The 17,220-nt window shown below is 41.8% G+C and overlaps 1 protein-coding gene across 1 annotated transcript in view; it reads right to left on the bottom strand.

Moving 5' to 3' along the window:
* Positions 1-17,220, bottom strand: part of RAPGEF4 (Rap guanine nucleotide exchange factor 4) — a 230,577-nt gene that overhangs the window by 186,052 nt on the left and 27,305 nt on the right. Inside the window, exons 2-3 of the mRNA XM_006116479.4 lie at positions 11,607-11,749; positions 9,915-10,003 (exon numbers count right to left, since the gene is read on the bottom strand). Of these exons, the coding sequence (XP_006116541.2) occupies positions 9,915-10,003; positions 11,607-11,749 (232 nt within the window). The remainder of the gene's footprint in view (positions 1-9,914; positions 10,004-11,606; positions 11,750-17,220) is intronic.

Genomic DNA, 17,220 nt, shown 5'->3' with positions numbered 1-17,220 from the left:
ACATTTTCCAAAAGGCAACTGAGAGCAGACACATTTGGGGGGGGGGGGGGAAGGAAGTGTGTGAGAGAGCGTACAAGATTCTATAGACAGCAGTTCCACAGCAATCTCGTTATACCAGAGACAATGTTTTTCCGTAGACATAGCTCTGTACTGTGGTCTTTAGAGGTGATGCCCTGTAAGCATCCAACCATTATCAAACAATGCACTCAAATGGGGATAAAAAGAAATGTCTTTATTGTCTGTGCTGATTTTGTTCTCAAGGACTCGGATACTCTCTCTCCTTTTACACCACTCCTCCCCGCCCAAATAGAAAACCTAACGTGTTTTTTTTTGGGGGGGGGGGGCTTAACAATAAAAGCAAAGACTTGTTAAAACCAGAATAGATGAAGGACAAACAGGGACATGTGTTTGTTAAGGAGCCACTTTTTAAGAGACCTTTTGATGAAGCAGCTGTTCAACCTAAGAAATAAATTAACACTATAGATTTTCAGGTCACGGACACTGAGAGATCATGGGTTCATAAAAGAAAAGTCCAGAATTCTGTCAAGTGAAAGTTCTTTCAACTTTTTTTCCAGCCATCATTTCTCTACAGAAAATGTGGTTTCTCTGAGCCAGTTAGGGAGCAAGCCCATGTCGCTTCTTCAAGGCTTCAAGAGTCCCATTTTTTCCCCCTGTTCTGTTTATCCCCTGGGAATACTTCCCATTAGGCCTGTTAACATTATACTCAAGGATCTCCTGCTGTTCATGTAGACTGTCTTGAGGATTGCTGACAGCTAGAAGCTCAGGCTGCCGTTCCCCTCTGAAATCCCAGAAGCAGCAGGAGGTTCTATCTGGCAGACACCAGCCAAGGTTCACACAGTTATTTAAAAGGAAAAAGCATTAAGGACTTGGAGAGAGATGTTTGTTCCCATTGCTGTAAGTTCTCTGTGCACACATTGAAATCATAGAGAGTTCAGGTCACAGACTGTGTACTTAGGTTCACTGCATTTCGGGGCAGGTTTAAGATTCATGTGATGAAAGAGACGTAGCCTCAGAAAACTTCAGTTACAAGAGAGCTGTAATAACATCCAATGGAACTGATCAAAATCACAAATTTAAGCCCTCCAACCCCAGACATCCTCAATGTATGCACCTCAACCCAAGACATCCTCAGTGTATGCACCTCCCCTCCTTCTGAAACATTCTATTTTCAAACATGGTGGACTGTAGTGTGAACAAGAGAATTACTTTATTCCCTAAGGTCATATGGGTAGTGCCTTTCTCTGTGAGCAAGCTCAAAGAAGGAAAGGGAAGGAGATGGAGAAAAAGAATTTTAGTTGGGGCAGCAGGAGGTATTTTTTATTAGAAAGATAAGTTTATTCAGTGTTTTGAACCTACAATGGAAAGGTGATTTAGTTGTTTCAGTTAAAAAAATTGGATCATTTCCCCATCCTTTGTACCTTCAGCACATATCTATCCCCTTTGGATGCTACACATCATTTGACAAACGCACAAATATGTATTTTAAAAGTGCCGTGTTAAAAAAACCTATGGCTTACTGAGTATTCCTGGTAGTTCAGTTTACTTCAAGCCAAGTTCCCATTTACAATCAGAGAAATGAAAGAATATAAGGTTTCAGAGAGGTAGCCATGTTAGTCTGTTTCAGCAAAAACAAGAAATCCAGTGGCACTTTAAAGTAACAAATTTATTAGAGCATAAGCTTTTGTGAGCTACAACTTACTTCATCAGGGCTGACAAAGAGAAAATAAAGAAAAATACATAGTTCCTGCAGTACCATTCACATAAGAATAAATGCAAACTACTAAGAAAAGAAGCTCTTACCAAGCTACTGGTTCAGGTGTAAAAGGAAAGGTGGCAATGACTTTCCATATTAGATTAGCAGTTCAACGTGGTCAATATGGAAAAAAACTGCTAGCAAATACTCTTTACATAAGGAAAGGTAATTTGCTCCTTGAAATAAACATGTGTGTGTAAAAAGCACTACTTCTCTTCTGCTGTCCAATAAAGTATTTACATGTATCACACCAATTGAACTACTTACACAGTTAACATAGGATCCAGCAAAGGGCATGTGTCACATGTGCATAAAAATATTTTCCAGTGAAAGATAGTTTGATGAGATAGTTTGATAGAAGAATTAGGAAAAGATCTCATACACTTTACTCAAGTGCAACAAGCATGGAAGTCTAATAATCCTAAAATACTGGTAATGCACAGAACAACAGGTATGTCTAAAAATAATATGATAATTTACACTGAACAGGAACTGCATGGAAGTTTCTTGTGGTTCCAAACAGATTTGTTATTACTTAACACATAACAACATTGTTACATTCACACTGGAGCAAACAGTCCCTTACAAATTTAAAGAATTATAAAAATGTAGCTCTAGAGGGGAGCCGGAAAAAAAAAGAAAAAAAAGCCCAGCTCCTGCACTGGGGCAAGTAGTAGTAAACCTATATCATCGTGGACGCATATATGTCCAACCTCTTCTTAAAAACCTCCAGTGACAGGGATTTCAGAACTTAATCACCCTAACAGTCAAAATGTTTTCCCTGTAATCTAGCCTGAATTTTCCTTGCTTCAGATGAAATACATTTCTTCTTGTCCTACTTTCAGTGGACTCAGAGAACCACTGATCACTGTCTGTCCTTTTTCTGACAGCCTTAAAATAGTTGAAGACTCCTCCTCTGATGGTCTTGAACATAAGTCTTCAGACAAAACATGCCCACCTGGTTTTTTAAACCTTTTTTCATGAGTCAGGTTTTCTAAACCTTTTATCATATTGTTGCTCTCCTCTGGATTCTTTGTTCTGTCCATATCTTAAAGTGTGCCACACAGAACTGTACACTGTACTCCAGATAAGGGCTGACTAATGCCAGATAGAACAGTTACCTGTCCTGTCTTACATACAGCATAGAATGATATTAGCCAGGTTTGCAAAACATCACATTGTGACTCATATTCAATTTGTGATACTTTTAAAAAGGATCTGGCGTTTATAGTGTAATACCATCTAACCAATTACTCCCCATTTTGTTTCCATGCATTTGATTTTTCCTTCCTAAGTGCTTTGCACTTTTCTTTATTGAATTTCATCTTGTTGATTTTCAAACCAATTCTTCAATTCATTCAGGTCATTTTGAATTCTCATCCTGTCCTCCAAAACGGTTGTAACTGCTCCCAAGTTGGTGTCATCCTAAAATTTTCTATGCATACCCTCCGTTCTATAATCCAAATCACTAATAAATATACTGAATAGCAGGCTGTGTCTAGACTGCAGGCTTCTTTCGGAAGACGTTTTTCCAGAAGAGATCTTCCAGAAAAACTTCTTTTGAAAGAAAGCATCCACACAGCAAAAGCACATCGAAAAAGCGATTTGCTTTTTCAAAAGATAGCATCCACATTCATTGGACATTATCTCGCATTTAAGTTGTGATTACTATGGATGGAGTGGCTACCAAGGCACCTGTGCTTTTTCCTGGAGGCCTCTTCTTACAAAAAAAACCCAAACAAACCCCTTTTCCCCGTCCACGCACACCTTTTTCCAAAGAGCTCTTTCAGAAAAAGGCTTCTTCCTCGTAGAAAGAGGTTTACCACTGTCAGAAAAAGCCCTGTGTTCTTTTGACTTTCTGTGGACGTAAGTGTAGTTTTTCCGGAAAAACTTTGCAGTGTAGACATACCCGTACTGGATCCAGGACTGATTGAGCCCTATGGAACCTTACTAGATACAGCCTCCCAGTTTGACAGAGAACCACTGAGCATTACTCTGAGTACACTCTTTCAACCTGCTGTGCACCTACTTTATAGTAATTTCAGCTAGGCCACATTTCCCTACTTTGTTTTGAGGATGTCAGGTGCAACTAAATTGAGCGTCTTACTAAAAATCAAGACAGACATATAATCTACTGCTTCCCCCATTCACTAAGCTAGTGACTCTGTCAAAGAAAGAAATGAGGGTGGCTTGGCATGATTTATTCTCAGCCTCACAACCTCATTTTCCTCTAAGCACTTATGATCGATGTGCCTCGCAGACTTTGGTCTGCCTCAACCCTCCTCATTTAAATCCCACCTGTAAAGTCACTTCTCTGAAGCCTACAATAAGCAATTGAGTTATGCTCACTATTTTTAACTTGATCCATGAAGCTGAGACTCTAAACAGCTGCTTAGAAGCTTTCTCTCATCAAAAGTTGCTTACAGCTTCATTTTGAAGCATTACAGTTCTGACACTTGAGAAACGGCCTATTTCCAAAGGCAATGAGAAGTCCTGTGGCACCTTATAGACTAACAGATGTATTGGAGCATAAGTTTTCATGGGCAAAGACCCACTTCATCAGATGCATGTAGAGGCAGGTATAACTATACAGGCACATGAAAAGAAAAGAGTACCAATCAATGAGAAAGGCCAGAGATAGCGAGGTCAATTCAGTCAGAGAGGATGTGTCCTAATTCGAGCAGTTGATGTGGAGGTGTGAACACCAAGGCTGTGTCCAGACTCAGGGGTTTTTTCGAAAAAAGTAGCCTTTTTTCGAAAAAACTTCACCTGCGTCTAGACTGCAGCCGCGTTCTTTCGAAATTAAATCGAAAGAATGCGGCTTTTCTTTCGACGGTGGTAAACCTAATTCCACGAGGAAGAACGCACTCTTTCGAAAGTGCTCTTTCGAAAGAAGGCGTTCTTGAAAGCAAACAGGCTTTATAGAAAGAGAACATCCAGACTCACTGGGTGCTTTCTTTCGAAAAAGCGGCTTGCTTTTTCGAAATCCGCGTGCAGTCTAGACACTCTCTTTCGAAAGTATCTTTCGAAAGAGGCTTGCAGTCTATACATAGCCCAAGAGAGGAGAAACTGCTTGTATAGTTTGCTAGCCATTCACAGTCTTTGTTTAATCTAAATAGATAGTGTTAAATTTACAAATGAATTGTAGCTCTGCAGTTCCTCTTTGAAGTCTGTTTTTGAAGTTTTTTTGTTGCAGAATTATACACTGAATCCATTTACATCAGCAATTAGGGACCTTATTCTACAAAACTCAAAACAGGACAAGGAGACACTTTATCCAGAGAGGTCTTCACTAGGTTCCATGTACAAATCCCATGAGCAAGTGTTATTAGCTTAAATACAACTATCTAAGCCAGGAGACGGCAACCTATACCATGTGTGCAATAAGTGGAACGCAAGCCAAATTTCAGTGGCACGTGCGGCAGAAGTTCAGCTCCCTGTCACCCAGGTAGCCACTGGAGCCCTCCCTCTTCCCTGGCAATGCCTCTAGCTTCTGGGACCAGCTGGGGACTGTGTGCCCACAGTAGCGGCGCTTGCAGCCTCCTGGGCTGGCCCAATACCTTGTGGCTATGGCAGTTGCTGCAAGAAGTACAAAGCCAGGTAAGCATTCCCCCTCATACCCAGACCCCCACACTCCAAACTCCCTCACTTACTCCTGTCCCCTCACCAAGACCCCACACTCCCAGCTTGCTCTGACACCTCCGTTGTTCCTGCACCCTCCCTCCTGGCCACATGCTGCACCTTCCCCCTGCCAAAGGGCCTATTCCCAGTCTGCTTCTGCAATCCACCTCCCACCCAGACCTCTCAAGATCTCTCCTATCTGCACTACACCTTCCACCCAGATCCTGCATCCCATCCCTATCCCACTCACTGGCAGCCCTGTCTCACATACTAAACTCCTCATTTTTGTCCCTACCCCAGAGCCTAAGCCGTCCATAAAATCCACTAACACCAGAACCCCAGAAAAGTAAATCTGACCTACGGGAAATTCTGAAACTCATTCCTCCCTGCCCCTTCTCCTCACCCCATGAGGCTGAAGCACCAGAGAATTGAGGTTTCTCAGTTGGGGACCACATAAGTGAGGGATGGGGGGATTTGCAGCAGTTTTTTTGTGTGTCACTTGTGCAGTCCCCAACTGATTTTTCTATGGGTCAGTGGCTTCCAACTCGAAAAAAGGTTCCCCATCCCTGCCATAAATAAAGAAAACATTGAAACCTTTTGTGTTGGGCATAAATTAATATTTTACTTTATTTAAAATGAAGTTTGATAAACTAATATGAGAAAGTTAAAACACTTAGCCTGTTTAATAATTTAAATTAAACCATTCTTCCTACCTGCAGCTGGTTCAGAAAATATGTTCACCATACCCAGCCTGCCTCAACCTGATCCTTTCCCCAGCAAACAGATTTGTAAATAGAAGTGAATAAGTTAAATCTTGGCATGCCACTTCTGAAAGGTTGTCGATCCCTGACCTAACCCAGAAAATGAATGAAGTTGGGACATGGCAAGAAAATCCATTGAAAATTCTTCCATTATACTTTTATTCTACTGTGATTCTTTTATCGTTAAAACAGAGACCATATCATCTGTTTTTCACACATTGCTGAACAGAGTCAACACGTAAACAATTTGTATGAAAATATCCATATACCACTCAATATTTATTGCTCTAGAGCAGGAAGATACAAACCTAAACTGTCCCTAATTTTTCTGCATTATAATTATCTTGCTTCATTTCAATGGCGAGTGAAATTATTACAGAAGTAATGCTTTCTCTGTGTCGGAGGGACAAAATTACTATTAATAATAATAGATGTCTCTGTTAAAACTCAAAAATGAACAGATTAAATAGATAGATGAGATTTTTAAATTAGTAATTTTGGCATGAAATGTTCCAGGTTCCCTCAGAAACTAATTTCTCTTGCTTCTTAGGCATTCTAGCACTGCCCTCTTGTGATAGTCTATAGTTCTGCACATAGTAAGTTAGTATATTATCTGAATGCAGGTAAAACAAAAAGTTTTACCTGTCAAAGCCTAAATTTGTGTATTTCCTTTGTTCATTTTTAAATCAGAAATGAGAAAAACCACTAATCCCAAATCATAAATGAACCATGCAAGTTGACTAGTATCTGCCATTTAACTAGAGAAGCCAGTGAGCTAGAATGAACAGGAATACTACTTACATTAGATTTCAAAAATCCAGAACTTTTAAAGTGGTACCATCCTAAATGGCACAAGAGATAAGATTGAGCCAGAACATTCTGAATCCACATTTAAAGTGTGTCTGTAGCCAAGATTCTGGTTCAAATCCATATATCAATATTTTACTGAGAAGATAAGGAATTTTATCCTCAACACTGGAGCAATCTCTTCTTTTCAGAAGTATAAATTGGGCATCTACAAGAGGTGCATAGAAATGGGACTGCTATGAGCACATTATTGTTCAGTATTACCATGTGGCCATGCAGCTTAGAGAGAACTTACGTCCTAACGCTTTGATGTTATTGCAATAGCTGCCTGGTATTACAGTGCAGTATGCTATTAGTGTCAGGGACAAGACACATTGGTGGTCATGTCTAGCAACTGAAGTCAGGATCAGGGATTGATGCTTGAGTTGGTAGCCAGGAATCAAAGCCCATGGTCAGAGCCAGAGTCAGAACTCAGATGCCAGAGACAAGAATCAAAGTGAGAAGTCTAGAATCAGAGCTCAGAGTTGGGTTGCCAGGTGCCCAGTTTTCAACCAGAATGCCGAGTCAATAAGGGACTCTGACATCTCCAGTCAGTACAGGTGGTTGGGCTGCAAAAAGTCCAGTTGGCAACAATGGCCAGATGGGTCTTGGAAGTGGCCATCATGTCCCTCTGGCTCCTAGGCACAGCTGTGGCCAGGGGGTCTCTGCACTGCCCGACTATGTGCACTGCCTCCATAGCTCCCATTGGTTACAGTTCCCAGTCAATGGGAGCTGTGGAGCCAATGCTTGGGCTGCACAGAGCCCACCTGGCTGCCCCTGAACTAGGAGCTGGTGGGACATGCTGGCTGCTGCAGGAGTTATGTGGAGATGGCTGCTATGGCCAGGAACTATGGCCAATGGGAGCTGCAGGGGCAGGCCTGTGGGAAGGGGCAGTGCACAGAGACCCACCCAGGCAGAAAGGACACATTGTTGCCTTCCAGGACCTGCCTGATGTAAGCATTGCCCTGAACCTTATCCTTCACTCCAACTTCCTGCCCCAGCCCTGAGCCCTCTATTGCCCCCCAAATCCCTTATTCCTAGCCCGACCCCAGAGCCCGCCTTCCCAATTGGAGACCTCATTTCCCTTGCACTCCACTCTATTCCTGCCTTCCTCCCACACCCTAACCTTTTGTCCCAACCCTAAGAATCCTCCTGCACTCAGACTCCCTCCCACAGCACAAGTGTTGCCTCAGGCTCCCAAACTCCCTCCAAACACCTTGCCCTCAAACCAGAGCCCTCTCTCTCATGCCCCAAACACCTCATCCCCTGCCTCACCCCAGAGCCCATACCCTGAACCAGAGCCCTGACCCCTTCCTGCATCCTAACCTCCTGCCCTAGCACAGTGAAAATGAGTGAGTAAAGATGTATGGGAGAGGGGGAATGAGTAGGGGGCAGGGCCAAGGGCATGGGACAGGGTAGGGGGCAGGGCAAGGGTGTTCAGTTTTCTTCAAGCAGAAAGCTAGCAAACCTAGCTGAGGGTTAGGACTATGTTACCTGGAGCAAGGTGAAGCAGGGGCAAGGCTAGAGCCAAGGCAAAAATGGGGCTGGATCTAAGACAGGAGTAGGGCTGAGACAAGCCTAAATCAAGGCTGGGAGCAAGCAGACAAGGAAGCTATTACAACCATGGGCAAATGCCTTGAGCAGCCACCAAAGAGCAGCTGGGCATAAGAGGTGGATTGCTGACTCTTCTAACTACTCAAGCAGTGTATTACAGGCCAGCTGCAGTCATTACGGTGTGGCTCTACAGGCCTTACTTCCTGATACAGTAAAACTCCAATAGTCTGGCATCCAATTGTATGGCACTCCTGACAGTCCGGCATCAAAATGGCAAGAGCCTAGTGAGTGAGCTTCAGCAAAAAACAAGTCACAAGGCAGCAATGGCTGCAGCTGAACCGAGCGAAAAGGGTAAAAAGGGTTAAAAAAAACTAAAACATTACAGTATACTGTATACAGTATGCACAATAAAAAAGGGTTAAAAACACTTATATATATATATATATTAAAAAAACTAGTTTATAGTACCTCCTGATAGTCCGGCATATCCGATAATCCGGCACCATCTAGGTCCCAAAGGTTCCGGATTATTGGAAGTCTACTGTAGTTAGGAGCAAGAAACTGCAATGGCTGTGACTTCTGTTTAAACCTCTGGGCTACGTCTACACTGGCCCCTTTTCCGAAAGGGGCATGCTAATTTTCAACTTCAGAATAGGGAAATCCGCGGGGGATTTAAATATCCCCCGCGGGATTTAAATAAAGATGTCCGCCGCTTTTTTCCGGCTTGGGGAAAAGCCGGAAAAAAGCATCTAGACTGGCCCGATCCTCCGGAATAAAGCCCTATTCCGGAGGATCTCTTATTCCTACTTCAAAGGAATAACTTTGAAGTAGGAATAAGAGATCCTCCGGAATAGGGCTTTATTCCGGAGGATCGGGCCAGTCTAGATGCTTTTTTCCGGCTTTTCCCCAAGCCGGAAAAAAGCGGCGGACATCTTTATTTAAATCCCGCGGGGGATATTTAAATCCCCCGCGGATTTCCCTATTCTGAAATTGAAAATTAGCATGCCCCTTTCGGAAAAGGGGCCAGTGTAGATGTAGCCCTGAAGTCAAAGACTAAAATACATTTTTCCATGGAATTCAGTGACTCCTATTTTACATTCCAATTCAGATCCCCTTGCAGATTATTAAATTTCAGTTCCCTTAAATCAAGAACATGGGTTGCCTCCTACAAGGACAAAAGAGTCAAAAAGGAAACTTAAACAGAAGGAGATACGGATAAGCACCAAACATTCTTATGATGGACAAAAGAGCAATGTATAGATATTATGCAAACAATTGTTATGCAGCCCTTTATAAAATTCATAACAGTTCTTTGTGTCATGCAACTGGGTAATTTTAAAGAACAGTTGTCTTTTTACCTGATGGTTGCTCGTATCAGAAACTTTAACATCCAATGATCCTGCCAAAACAGCATACCAATTTGTTCCAATATCACCCTGACGAAATACTGAAAAGAGGAAAAATTGTAAGTAAAAACTGTTACTTTAAGCACATGTAACAATACTGACAAACACTGTTTTCATATTGCTGTATTACTGTACTGTCTGCTAGCACCATAGGATCTCCCATGCTAGATCCAATTATTTATCCTATCTGCTAAGACACTCAGTGAAACTGCAGCATTCCAGTTTTGGGATATCCATACATAGAATATCAGTACAAGTGAAAACAGCAATATTTCAGTCCTACCTTTCTTGGTTGCTTTCCTTTTTCTGCTATTCTAGTTAATAGAAAGATTCTCTGAATTTGTGTTTACCTCAGGGCTTTTAAATGTTAAATATTTTTGACTTCCCATCAGTCATACTTTATATTAAAATTCTTTTTATACAAAAAATAGATGATTAACAGATGTTTTAATAAATGGTTAATCAATTTTTGTAGATAGTTATATAGTCTAAGACATCAGTAGGTTGCTTATTACCATGGTTTATAAGCATTTTAAACACATTCTATTCCTATCTGTAATATTCTTTTAATATCTATTAATCATTTGCTAAACCTTTATTAACAATTCCCAAATGGAACTTTATATTAAAGGAAATCCTCTTTGGTTTCTATTTCCTTTTTTAACCCTAATAGGAATCAGAAAATAGTAACAACATAAAGATATTTAGAAAATACCCTTGTCAAGTCAATTATCTCCTTGTATTTCTCCTTTCTCTTTATGGGAATAGTCCTGATAACTCTGTTTCAGAAAAACTGTTAAAGTATTTCTCTACAATGCTACTTTTATGGATTTATTTTGTGCTTTAATAAAGTTTTTGCTGAGAATCAACTTAATTTCACGCTATTTAAGATTAATGTCAAATACCGAGGATGTATATACTACATTGATGTGTGCTTTTGAATATATCCAGATACATTAACTAGATGTATACCAAAACAAACAAACAAAAAAATCTTATGACTATAAAAGACTAAGCAAAGGGACATGAACCTGCAAAAGCAATAGGTTAATGTTTGCGTGGCCAATTTCTGTAACACAAATCACTGTGTTTGCATTAATACCTACTTTACTGTGTACACATTATATTGTATTTCTCTGAAAACTGTTTTAGACATAACTTTTTATCATTTTTACCACTTGTTGCCTTTGTATTTTTGAGGCATCTTTTCTGTATTAAAAGTCTGTGCAAGCCGGGGGGCTGCACTAGTAAATTGCTGCAAGGTTGTTATCAAGGATAACTGCCAGTCGCATACTAATACTATTATGCAGTGCCTTTCATCCATACACCTCAAAGTGCTTTACAAAGGAGACAAGAGTCATTATCCCTAATTACAGACAGGGTAACAGATACCAGAAGGAGAATGGCTTGCTTGAGGTCACCTGGCCAACCAGCGGCAGTGTCCTGTTCCAGTGTTCTATCCACTAGGAATACTGCCTCCAGGAACTCACCATAGAACTGCATTATGTTATATAGCAATCAACTCCGTCCAAGGGATGTAGATTTCTTTAATAGGATGTTCCATACATACTGTTGCCTTTCAAGGGAATCCTAATCTAAACCTTGATTTAATAAAGTAAAATATATTCTGAAAGAACAACTCACATGTGATTCCCTTTTCCAGATTTTCATAGTATCCACAGAGACATATCTGCTGGAGAAGGTTTGGATGAAATTTCTCAAAAGCTTTCACTTCTTTCAGTCGGGTGAATATAATGTCTACATCTTCACTGGAACGTTCCAATGGTCTGCACAAAGAAAAAGGAGACTAGCTCGTCAGGGCTTGATCACAGAAAAAGTTAATTCCCACCCACATACACCTAAGCTAAGATTATTAGTGTAAAAACTGTTAACATCTATGAGCTCATTAAATTCAGCCTGTAGGTGCATGCAACAACCCTGCAGAGATTCCAGATAAAACACCTAACCAATTGTATTCAACTTTTATTATTATTAACAGGAATTTTATTGTGATTGTGCTTGACAACTCCAGTCAAAAGTAAAGCCACACTGTACCAAGCACTGTGTAAATGTTTATGAAGACAAGGTTCCTGCCCCAGAAAGCTTGCAGTCTTAACAGAAAAACAAAGAGCAAAACCAAAACACACTAGAAACAAAGTGTTAATGTAGCATTTAAACCTATGAACCCAGAGTCCTGGCCAAGTCCACTCCACTGTTCCTTTCTGTGCTGTCTCCATATTTTCCTATATATTGTCTCTCTGACCTTAAACGTCTTAACTATCTCCTCTGCCATGCTTGGCCCAGTTCCACCACCACATAAGCACAGAGCAGAAACAATCCTATTCAGCTTCCCCAGAACTTTCAAAAAGTAAGTGCTGGTAGTTAGGCTGGACAGACTGAGACATTAATTCATTTGTATGATGCTGTACGGGTAGGTGTAGCACATTTGTGATGAGATTTAATTGGAACTTATTTTTATATGAGAAATTTAGTATTTTATTGATGATTTAAAGAAATTTTAAAAAATCTGTTTTAAATTAACAAAAATCTATGATTTAGTTGGGGTTGGTCCTGGACTATGATTCTATTAAAATAATGAATGGTGCATGCTGGGCATTGAAAAGTGAGCTAAAATTACAAAAAAAAAAAAAAAAAAAAAAAAAAAAGAAAAGAAAAGAAAAAAAACACCTTGACCCTGCTTGAAAACTATGGGACACTTTAGGGAAGTATGTGAGCTGGTCTGTAGTTGGCAGTCTGCAAAGAAACTGCCTATAAAAGTTGTGTTTTGTATAACATTCTAGAAAGAATATTTTATGTTTGATCTAATATGCCTGTATATCATGAACATTACAGTATACATAAAGTAAAGAAGATACAGTAAGATACTCTCATTTTCCCTTTACAATACAAGACAAAGAATCAGTCCATGAAACTAAAAGCAAATTTAAAACGGATAAAAAATACTTCTTTTTCTTAACACAAGATGGCATAAAGCCCAAAGACTTAGCATGTTAAAAAAATAGACATTTACCTGAATATCGACAGTTACTTTACTGGAGCATTTTAAAAATTAGTTATAAAATTTCATAATTCAGAGAATAACCTGACCACTAACTGAAGGCATTAGAAAGGACAATTATGGAAGCTTCAAAACAAGGTTTCTTGTATTACTATTTGTACAACTCTACTGAAACTGACCACTTTTAGAGTGAGACATTGCAATAGATGGACTGCTGGTCTGATATAGTATGGCAATTTTAATGTTTCTCAGACAGGGGGGGGCAATGAAAAATTGGCAGCCCACCAGGCCGCTACCACCCGTGCTTTTTTTTTTTTTTTGGTGACAGTACTGCCTGTTACTGGCACCTCCAGATGCAGTACCAGCACCTCCAGTCAGAGCTTAACTTTTCCCCTGGAGCACTGGCACCATTTTTAACAAAAAAAGCACTGGCTACCACTATGTTTACCTGCATCTCTGCAGGTACTGGACGATCATAGCTCTCATTGGCCATGGATTGCTGTTTGCAGCCAATGTGAGCAGCTGGAAGCCACGTGGACTGGGATGCTGTAACCCTGTGGACTGGATCTGGTCCATGGACCAGAATTTGCCCACCCCTGTTCTAAGAGATTATATTGGAAATTCAGGGGCTAAAATTATTCTTGTACAAAGGGGGTCATGAAAATTTTAATCATGTTCAGTGTCCCTCCAGTCTGCCCGCTGAATCAAGCGCTTCCACGTCAGTTAATATAACTGACCAAAATGCCAAAATTCCTAATTTTATTGTAAACTAGAAGATGTACACAACATTGCTCAGGTCTTTAATTCAATTGTTTATTATCTGGAAAACAAATAAAAATGTACAGGCTTCATTTAAATCATTGCTCTGGGGTGGGGCTGGGGTTGAAGTGTTCAATATACAGACTACCTCAGGGAGAGAAGACTACCCCAGCCCTCTCTCACTTCAGCAGCTTGGGGCTAGGTGAGAAGCACCTCTCCATGGTTGCTGCAGCTCCAGTGGGGACAGCCAGGGCAGAGGTGCATGTTCCCTGGCTGGGACAGGTGCAGGTTCATCTGCCCCCTGCACTCCCTGGCCAGAGTGTGGAGTACAGCAAACTGGGCACTTTCCGCTCATTTCCTGATGTTTGGGAACAGCCAGCAAGATTGCTATATGAGTCCTCCCTAAAGGGCACCTTAGGATGGGAGGCTGAGGGCTACAACAGTCTTGGGGGCAGGGGGGAAATGTCCCCAGCTAGCCCCTTCTACACTTGTCTGGGGATTGTGACTTCTCCATTTGGTTTCATGAGAAGCAGTCCCATTCCTGGCACATTCAAACCTTATGTTGCCTGAAGTTATGATAGAGGAAGCTGTATATCGAATCTGGTGGTCCTAGCTCTTACCATTTAAGAGGAGTTCTTGAACAAACAGACAAACTCTCTCAAATAGATAGCAGATACTAGTGATGTAAACAGACTTTTTAAAAGATAAACATGCAACTGCTAAAATGTTTAGCAGTTACAGTTACACACGCTGTGGGGTTAGCTTTATACTGCAGAGCATGCAGCAAAGCATTCTCAGGAACGCGGCTGCACTCCCGGGGAGAAGGCTTCGCTGCTGCGGAGGCTTCACTATGGGCTCTACAGTCTCCTCCCTGGGAGCGAGCTGGCAGCCCCTGCTAGCCCCATTCCTGGGGAGCCAAAGTGTGTAACCTGCAGCAGGGGATCAAGGGGAAAGACTGGGCCTGCCACGGAGAGGGGCTGCTCCGGCCGGCTGGCCAGAGCAGCCCCTGCCTGCAATGGGCCGCACAGAGCTAGAGCAGTACCCTGCCCAGGGTGGAAATAGCACAACTAAAAGGCTCAAAGTATAGCTTAACTTATATATGTATATATTTTTTTCCTTTTTGTCACCCCAATGCAATGTCTACAGGGTCTAAATGCAAGCGGGGGAATGGTCTCGCTATTGTGGGGAACTTTCCTGGCTTCTATACACACCGGTGAAATGGACCAGCGAAAGGATCTGAGTCCCTGCTCCCACTTCCTTTACCCCACAGCCTCCCTGATCCTGAGGGCTCCCCCTCCACTCTCCTGAGTAGCAGAGCCCTCGAAACCCCAACAAGGCTGGGCCCAGGTTTCCTGGGGCTTAATCCCTGACCTTGTAGTCACTAGGGGCAGGAGTTAGGGTGTCCCCACTCCGAGGTGCTCTCTTTACACTGCAGGCCTTCTTGGCCCAGTGATCACTTCATAAGGTTCAAAGCAAATACAATTTATTAAACATCAACTGATTAAAGAGAAAAGAATAAGAAAAAATGAGAATGGTTAAATGAGAACACTCAGCCCTGCTCTGTAGCACTGGGACATCAAAACAGCAGCCTGCAGAGTGTAAGGACAGTCCACAGTCTCTTCCTTAGAGGCCCCTTAGAGGCCTTGGATGTGCTGCAGGGGGGGCTGCAGGCTGGACACGCTTGATCTGGCAGTGACCACACAGCCTCAAGCTCTAAGTGGCCAGACCCCTCTCCCAGCCCAGAGCCTCTCCCCACACTTTGCAGTTCCCAGCTGCTCACCACATCCAGCTGCAGGCTGTGCTGCGTGGCCAGTCTCTAGCTTCTTGCGTTGCTTCTCTGTTCCTTTTGGCTCTCTGAGCACTGCCAGTCTGCTGCTCAACACAGGGTCTGCGCTCCTTGAGCTGTGTGTGTCTGGCTCAGCTCTGCAAAAACTGCCCCTCAGCACACAGCTTGCACTGCTTGGGCTGTCTCTCAGCTCCCCGTTTTTGCAGGACTTCTTCTGCACACTGCTTGCCCCCCTTGGGCAGTGTCTCAGCTCTCTGTTTGCTCAGAGAGAGCCAGAACAATCCCAGCTCACAGGGAGGACGGGTCCTGGCCTCTTGCTTTTCTCACTGGCCTGTCCAACTTGTCAATCAGGATAAGCTGGAGTGTTGGCTGCTTTCCATTGTCTCTGGGGTCTGTCAGTCTCATGGACCCTTCCCCTGTTGACACTGGGAGCTGGCAAGCCAAAAAACTCCCACAGAGTTTAAGTAAGGGGCTAACAGTCCCCTTACATAAATGCTCTTTCTGAAAAGATATTTGAGATGTTCCTCTTTGGCCATTCAATGCTGGCATCGGTATTTGCCCTATGAAAGAATACCACATCCCTCTTACGTTGAGGGCCAGTGAGGCAATTTCTTCTTAAACTGTGTCTGGGAGGCATTAAATACTCCATCTTCATTTACACTACAGTTTACCTTTATTAATACAGATAAGACTAATTCCCTGGTGCATTTACTTGCTTCTACATCACAGCAATATCCTCTTACCTACTACCGTAGGTATTATCCTCTTACCTTCTTCAAACCACAGTCAATTACAATTTCTCCCTTTTAAAACTCTCAAGCAAGATTTTCACCCTCCCTATTATTATTAATAACTGGCAGCTAGTGCAAAGATTAAGAAGTATTAATTCTCTTGTCAAAATGCTTTTAAGAAATCTACAAAGCACAGGATGAAAACAGAATTAAAAGCCATTTGTACTAGGTCCCAACCTACACTATGTTGGCACTTGGAACACAAATTCACTTATTTCATGTACCCCAACACAAACAGCTAAGGTTGACAAGGAAAAGAAAGACAATGATAATCATTCTCGGCACACTTTTCTCAAAGAAGACATAAGCTCTTCATGTCAAAGTCACTTTCTCAATTTTTAAATTAAATCTGTGCCATTTTGCCTCCAGCAGTTTGCTTCCTTTCATGCAGGAAACTCTAGTAGGTCACAAAGGCACAAAAAATAAACATTAAATCAAAGCAAATGTGCTTGACAGGTGAATTACTTTTTCATTATATCTTTGTTGCATTCACCCAATTCTATTTACAAACCAGAGGATGGTATCGGGAACAAGACGGGTAGGAAAGCAAAGTGCTGGGAAAATGGAACTTCAAATTATTTAAGGCCTTGATCCCACAATTTTGTCAAAGTAAATTGACAAGTACATCTGTGGGAGTCACATTAAAGAGCAGTGGGCTGCATAATTCAACCAATAGACTGTTCATATGCAACAAATACCCTTCAAGTTTTGTTGTTTGATATTAAGGGACAAGAGGCAAGCAAAAATGGTTAGCAATTAGCAGGCGATCTAGGTTATTTTTAAATTTTCCACCATTATAACCTAAGCACCTTTCATGAATAGTGTTGCTAGGTGTCCGGTATTGACCCAGACAGTCCGGTATTTTCGCCTCCTGTCTGGTAAAAAAATTCAGAAAATACAGGA

The sequence above is a fragment of the Pelodiscus sinensis genome, chromosome 7 (assembly GCF_049634645.1).
Source record: "Pelodiscus sinensis isolate JC-2024 chromosome 7, ASM4963464v1, whole genome shotgun sequence".
NCBI lineage: Eukaryota > Metazoa > Chordata > Testudines > Trionychidae > Pelodiscus > Pelodiscus sinensis.
Note: the sequence above shows the minus strand (reverse complement) of the source record. Positions and strands in the feature narration are given on the sequence as shown.